We start from the raw sequence: 8,071 nt of genomic DNA on the forward strand, positions 1-8,071 counted from the left end.
AGTAATTTCACGGTTGAATTAAGAGCTTAAAGCAACAGCAGAGGAAAGTACATCGGCACACATTCCACCTGTTGCCTAATGAGACAATGCTGGGCCCTAGCTGTTATTGTGTTTTTATTTTCACATCTGAGATATAGCTTTTGGCAATTGTGTAGAAAGCTCTTTTTGTAAGATGCCAAGAAGTAAACAAATGCTTAGAACAGAACATTACCATATCCACTGAAGTATTACTGCTGTAACCCTGTCTTCAGATCTCTGGTGTGAACACTATCCTATACATTAGTTACAATGACAGTTTTTAGACATACATTTGTTTGGTAACATAGCCATTCACCAGGTGGATGATATGAGGGGAACATCAATGTACTCATGATGACATTTCATTAATCAGTCCTCTTATCATTAGTGTGATAACGGTGTGTGGGTCCACTTAACTGACCCGACCCAGGATCCCAATTATCCCAGTGATCAAGTGATCATCTCCGCTCACTTCATAGGCCAATCCGCCCCAGATGGGTGTAAGCTCCAATCCGTGGACCAATAATCCTCACCAAATCAACATGGACTTCTCATGAAAGCAAGGCATGCAGGGAGAAGAAGGTGCAGCATGCCACGGAACCCAGATTGAAACAATATGGTTCTCCACTGCAGGTGTCGGAGAACCCAGACGTGCCAAACAACCTTTTTCCCTCAGACCTCTCCTCCTCCTCCTCATCTCCTCCTCCCTCGTTTCACCAAACGAAAAAAGTATTTTTTCCAGATTTCTATCAGGTAAAGCTGTGGGTTTGTTTTCACATGAAAACCCTGTGAAGAATTACACTCGCGTTGAACCACCTTACAAATCGGTAACCGGAACGCTACCCAATCAAGATCTTTGATGTGGGGCCAGTGAGATTTGATTGCAAGTTTATGAGGCTTGTACTCTGGAAATACCTATCCCATAAATAAAAGGATATCACTATTGGACTCTTCAATCTAAATTTCAGGAAGTCAGTTCTTGGTTGAAGTGTTTCAAGTCTCATGTGATGGGAGTAATCGATCATTTGAATCAACCTGCTCTTGAGAAGGTAATCTGACATTTAAGGGGTTACATTAGAACATCTGACTTGGGGTGTATATCAATAGTGCAATCGTGGCTTAATTTCCTTGTTTCCTCTCCTTCATCTGCATTGATCTGGAAGATATGGATCAGGATGCATTAGGAACTTGCTTTTTTATGCCAGTGCAGGATAGAGGAAAGGAGACAAGGAGAGGAAACCACTTAAGACTTAAGACTATCAAGGGGCACTCTAAAAGTCCTCTGACTGAGTCACGTCTTCCATACTGAGTAGTGGAGGAGGAAGATTTCTGTGTTATTTCATTGCAGTGAAAGATGCCCTATAAGCTACAATGGGAGGGTATAGGCATCTGTTGCCAAACTTGTGTGAACGATGCCATCCTGTGGACTCTTTCAACACCTTAAAAGACTTGGTATGACATCGCAAGAGATCTAGCCCTCTTTTCAACTCTAAATCACGATATAAACAAGATACAAGATACAACAAGTCAATTCAAAGTTTTTTTATGTTAAACCCGGCAGAGATTCTTTGAAATTAGTAATGCTGCATATTGACCTTTAAACAACATTAAAAGTCAACGTTAAAGTTTCCCCCTTTACAATCATAACACTGACTAAATCACGTTTTTGCAGGCTGTGCTTGTCTACTTTAACCGACTAGGGTGGTCATATGTGATGCTGCGTTTAGGAGTTACAAGGTTATAACGGCTGCCAGAATCACACGTGAGAACCATTCATTCACCCCGAGAGAGAAGAGGAGAGTTCTCATGATTAGATGCCGACTAAGAACATGACCGTCTGGCTAGAGGCCAAGTTTGAGACACTGCTGGGTTTTTGTTAACACACACACAGATGGATGTGCGCGCGCACACACACACACACACACACACACACACACACACACACACACACACACACACACACACACACACACACACACACACACACACACACACACACACACACACACACACACACACACACACACACACAGACAGAGCGTGAGTGCTGTGCGTGTCCCAGTGGTGCTTGCTGAGGGAGGTGTGTATTGCGTGTTTCCGCAGCTTGCTGCTGTTAAAGAGGTGTGAGGGCGGCTGCGGACTGCAATAAAATCCTAGACGGTCACTGTAACCGTCTTCTTGTTGGGATCTAACTCCTGTAAAACTGGACTGACATTTAACTTCTTAACTGTATTTTCCCTGCAGACATTTACAAAGTGTTCATTTACAATGAGCCTTAGAAACCAGACATTGGGATTATCGTATCACCATTACATAGTTGCGTAAATTAAAAAGGCGACTATGACCAAATCAGCCTTATCTTTACTTTATATTTGGACTCTGTCGTCAAGTCTTTGGCAAGAGAACCGGGAGACATGGTCAAGATCCTGAGGCATTTTACTGTTTTTTTTTTCTCCACTCTCTCGCCCTCTCTATCTGTCTGTCTCAGGACTGATTTGAAAGAAGAAGGGAGAGAGAGAGAGGAGGAAATAAATGAATGGCTAAAAGTTGAGGAGATTCCAGTTTATGTTTGTCTGTCTCTTCCATGACTTTTAGCCACACATGACATCATGGAAAAGAAGTGAGGAGAGGAGAGCAGTGGGCTTGAGGAGGAGTGAAGTGGGAAGAGGCTGTATTTCTCTCAGCGTCGTTCCTTCGTTTCGCAGGGAGTCCAGGGGGATACATCATTCTAAAAATACACGTTTATATCACTGGATTCCTCAAATACCTTCATCTTCAGACCCTTGTGATGCCAGTGGCATTTAAGCTGGTTTGATTAGGGCTGTGAAGTTGAAAAGCAGAGCGTACAGATATTTCAACGCAGATTAATCATCAGGTGGCTTTAATAAAATGTTCAAACAATCTTGTTTTATCTGGCGCGGGAAGGAACTTGGCAGGGACTCACCGTACATACTTACCTATTTATCTGGTATGTATGTTGGTAGAAAATATAAGTGATTTATTTTAAAAGAGGCCTGTATGTAACTTTAAGTTAAAAAAGAAAATAACCCAAATTATTTTTGGTCATAGATTTATGAAAATCTAGATATAATTTGTTATATTGTGTGATTGATTCAGCGAATCCAGTCAATCCGCTGATCACTATCGTTAGTATCATCGGGAGCGGCAGGTAGCCTAGTGGTTAGAGCGTTGGACTTCGATCGAATGCCCGAGCTGACAAGGTAAAAATCTGTTGTTCTGCCCCTGAGCAAGGCAGTTAACCCACGGTTCCTAGGCCGTCATTGAAAATAAGAATTTGTTCTTAACACACTTGCCTAGTTAAATAAAGGTAAAAAAATCTATCTTTACATGATCTGTGTAGTAATATTATTCGTATCTCAGAGCCATTTGCATTGCTAGTTATAGCCTAATGTTAGCTAGCTAACATTGAACCTGGTTGGTTAGCTACTTGCAGATTCATGCAGGGTAGTTACGTTATGAGTTGGGATTATGGTTAATTGTTTAGCTATCTAGCTAGCTACATGTCTAAGCAAAATACTATACTATGCCCGTTTCAATAGAATGTTCATGATGTCACTGAGACAACTGTCGATAGACGTTGCTGGTAAATTTACTCTGGCTATCTACTCCGATTTCAGAGCACTCTCTTCCGAGAGTGCCAGAGCACAGAATAAACTACCAATTTACGAACGCTCAACACCCGTTGAATATGGCGGTGTCAGTAAACATTGTCAAAAAAGCGTAATTAAATAGTTGCCAGCAGCACAGTTGCAATCACCAACACTCTGGATAACATAAAAACAGCCTAACCAGCTCTGCTAGGGCGAGTAAAATGGTCACAATGAGCTGTTCTCTCATTTGTGTCAGGAAGTAGCTAGCAAGCTAGCCAATGTTAGCCAGCTAGCTTGGGTGCTTGACTGCTGTTGTTAGGTCAGAACGCTCGGATCAACCCTACTCCTCGGCCAGAGCATCCAGTGTGCGTTTATGAACTGACAATGTGCCAACACTCTGAGTTTACAATCACCCAGAGCATGTTCTAGCACTCCAGATTAAATTTACGAACAGACCCATAGTATAAACCAGCCTATAGTCTTGAAATCTTTGGTTATTTAGTACATGGCCTCACATGTGAATCCTTAAGGAGATGGTTGGGGCTAAAGCTTAAGAGTGTGTGAACGATGGGTGTAGAGAAAGAAGAGCTCTCCAGTAGGTGTACAAAAGCATTCAAGGGCCATTTTCTCAAAAGCTGAGGTAACAAGTTTATTAACTTTCAAAGCAGAATTACTTTCCCATTGTTCCAAAACTGTAGTGTATGATATACCATTTTCTAGCTGTGAGTCTCTACTTGTATGCAATGTAAAAAATAAAAAATAAACATTTCAAATGTTGCTACATAAGAGCGAATCGAGCCGGTCGGTCACAAATGTTAGTCCTGTTTACATTTTCATTTAATTAGAATTATAACTAATATTATTGAAACTCACCATTCTTGCCCCCAATGGTTGAGGGATGCTTCCTGGTTGTGTGGTTACTGGGGTCCTTCCTGTCCCAGGCGTCCTCATCGTCCTCTTGAGTCTTTAGGTGTCCAGGACTTTGCCCGTTCTCCTTACTGTGGACAGACAGCTCAGTAGTTTTCACTGCATTCATGTCGCCCACTGCAGCGCTGTGTTCCCCTCTGGATGACTCCTTTACTGGGGGTCCCCCTGTCAGAGAAAGAGAGAACACATCCTGTCACGACTCCATAGGTTGATGTCATAATAACACAGAGGTCACCATGCTGGATATTGTTGCTGCCTCAGCGTCTGTCAACTCCAGGTTAAAAACAACAACTGGTCAATTCATATCCAACTGACGTCACAAGACGAGAAATATACCCCATAGATAAACGTCACACAACGAGGAATCTATGCCTTCACATTTTGAACGACGCTGTGGTTCTAAACCCTGTGGTTCTAAACCATTATGTTAGTGTGTGCCGTTCCAACAGCCCTACAGCGTTTAGTATTGTCTTTGGTTTAGAGAGCATCTGAGCCTGCTGAGACTGGAGACAGCCCAGCGACCAGCACGCTGCATGCGTCTGTTTGTTTACAGAGCTTAAGCCCACGGACGCGTCCTGCTTCTCTCGCCATCCACCCTCCACCGCCACAGCAGCCAACTTCTTAATTTACAGAATTTACAAAGAGCAGACCTTCTTCCCCCTCTGTGCAAATATTAAACACACCACACTCTCCAGATTCAGGAGCTTTGAGAGCCCCCACAACGTGTCGAGGTGAAAAACGAGGCCCCTCACTCTCGTCCGTAGACTAGCCAAGTCTTCTGTGCTGTTCTGTCTGGGCCCCGTACATCATCATCCACTGAGAGGCCTCACAGGCCACCACAAACATACATCAGTGTTTTCTTTAATAAGCTCTGTTTGGAGAACCACTCTGATGCTTAGAGGACAATCATTCCCTCATATGTGATGCCTCATAAAAATAGCAGAGGTATCAAAAAGCTAGGCTACGTCAGCTGGTCTGCCCGGTTAGAGTGTTCAGTAAGTAAAGGCCAAGATTGGAGGGTGAAAACTATGAAAAATCTTTTGAATAATGAAATAATCAGTTCAAAAGAAAACAATAGTGTAAATGTATAATGAAAACATATTTGAAAGGAATTAAACAAGTGTAATGCTTGGTTCTGCTTCTCTGCCAATAACACTTTACAAGTTCAACTAATGGTCCCAACTAAATCCTTTCCACACTTGTTAACAATACTGCACTATGATTCAAATAAACTTTTACGCCACAGCCATTCACCAAGACTTGACCAAACAGCCCTGTGAGGGAGAGGAGAGCCCATCGGAAACACACTTATCTGTGTGGTAAGACAGTATCTCGTCCCACAGATACGTGTAGCGTTCGTTGAGCAGACAAAGAGGGGGCTTGTGCGCGGTACATAAACACGAGCTAGGGGGAAACAATAACAAAGCCCAGCATTTACCTCAGAAATAAGACAACACTTACAGTAAATTATCCTCCATAAAACAGCAGAACAGAGAAGAAATGCCTTCATGCACTCCTCCTTTAATGAGGTCTTAACTGATGGGCCGGAGGTTGAAAGCCCACCCATCGCCATTGACCGAGGAAGCCCACCCTGCCCATTTTATATAACGGTGACAGCCTAATAAAGGCTGGGATGGCTGGGACTGGTGTCCTGTGTGGCCTACATGGCTCAGCTATAGGATGAGAACTACAAAAAAATATGTAAAAAATGTTATTCCCTCAGTCAATACGTTTTAGGTGGTAGGGGAGAGGGGTGGGTAAATTGAGCCATTTTTACATCCAGCATCACTCATCAAGGGAAATATAGTATTCTTTCTAACAAAGATATCTACATATATTTCAGGATGTTGTGTATCCCTGGAAATAATCTGAATTAATGTAAACATTACAGTTTTGAAAATAAAGTGGTCTCTTGGCTTCAGGACAGGGTAAATTAAGCCGCCTACAAATTTATGTACTGGATGAAATATTACCACTACCTTTTTAAAACCATGTCTATCATTATTTTCGAAACACAATTCAACACAATCGCCTTTTTTGTGTTGAAATCTAATCATTCAAATCACGAGAGAAATCAATTCAAGAACTATGTGAGAGGCTGGGCTGAAGGGAATTGTAGTTTTCACTAAGCAAATATTCAAACTAGTACAGCCCAGCACATGATAATTACCTACTGTGACAATAATCCATTGAGCCATTTTTTCCGGCTCAAGCAGAGACTTTTTACGCCTGCTATGTTAGGTTAGATGCACACAGACTGCAAGAGAGAGGAATGTACACAACACAACGATGAGAGAAAGGGACAGAGACAGTTCGTGAAAGTATGCCTTATCTTCTTTGAAGAACTAGTCAAATGATTTTGTCAGACAGCTCTGCAGCTAGCTTAGCTAAATAGATGACTAAAGACAACAGTATGGGGAGTACAGAGATCATGTTGTCTGGCTGTTTGGCTGATACTGCCTGAGCAGAGATGAGATGATGACTTTAAGGAATGAAAAGTAATAAAGGCATCTAATAAAAACACAGTAATATTTAACTAAAATATTGTATTATTTAATAGTCATTTCCTATTTTTGTATTTGTGTCTACCCAATGTGCACCTGACAGAGAGAATACAATATTTTCAATGTTTTGGCAATTCAATGTTCACTATTTTTGGCTTTGGAATTTCCATAAAAAAATATACCAAATATTTGATATGTCATTATATCATAATTAATTTAATATATACAATCTTGTATCTACACAGAAATCGAAAACCATGATTATTGTTTTTACAATCACACCGAAGTCGAACAAGAAAAGCACTAATCGCTCCGCACTAGTAGCAATTGAAAGGGAACAGTTAGGAGATAATGGGAAAATGATAAGACCAAAGGTGGGTACACAACAGTTCACCTGACACAAGACTGAATCCAAACATTACACTAACCATGTTTCCATTCACCATTTTTTTTATGCTAGTCAAGTCATACCATATAAAAAACATTTTTTTTGACAGCTGTGGTGGAAACAGGAAGTTTCAGTACAGTTTAATAAATGCTGATAGATACAATTAATTATGCGAGAAATGGCAGTGGACATTTTGATATAAATACCATCATATTGAAGTAAACTTGGAGTCACACAATGACATGGTGTGTGGTCCTCCCACTATGACTCGGGAAACCATGCAGTTTATTAGGCTACAGGTGAAATAAATGATGATGAACTTCACACCGTGGTGAAAACGCACTGTGATCTTGATGCTCCTTCCCAATAAATATCAAGGGTCTGATTCTGGTGACATGATGATCGATGCTTGACTGCCATTTGACAAATTCAAATATGATCTTATCCATTCTAATCTCATTATGTAGACTAGCCTACACGCACTGTATCTGTGAGCTGTTGATAGAGCACACAGTGCCAGGACCAGAGTAGGCACATTTACAATTGAACGTAACAATTTTTGTCACTAAATTATTGGTAGAGTTGAAAAATTTAGATTTTTATTCGGTACATGAAAACTTAAG

The 8,071-nt window shown here is 41.2% G+C and overlaps 1 protein-coding gene across 1 annotated transcript in view; it reads right to left on the reverse strand.

The window, feature by feature from the left end:
- myocd (myocardin) overlaps positions 1 to 4,715 on the reverse strand; it is a 62,912-nt gene extending 58,197 nt beyond the window's left edge. Inside the window, exon 1 of the mRNA XM_055890439.1 lies at positions 4,503 to 4,715. Coding sequence (XP_055746414.1) covers positions 4,503 to 4,665 — 163 coding nt within the window. The 5' untranslated portion in view covers positions 4,666 to 4,715. The remainder of the gene's footprint in view (positions 1 to 4,502) is intronic.
- Between the last annotated feature and the right edge of the window lie 3,356 nt (positions 4,716 to 8,071).

Source organism: Salvelinus fontinalis, chromosome 30 (genome assembly GCF_029448725.1).
Source record: "Salvelinus fontinalis isolate EN_2023a chromosome 30, ASM2944872v1, whole genome shotgun sequence".
NCBI classification, from domain to species: Eukaryota; Metazoa; Chordata; class Actinopteri; order Salmoniformes; family Salmonidae; genus Salvelinus; species Salvelinus fontinalis.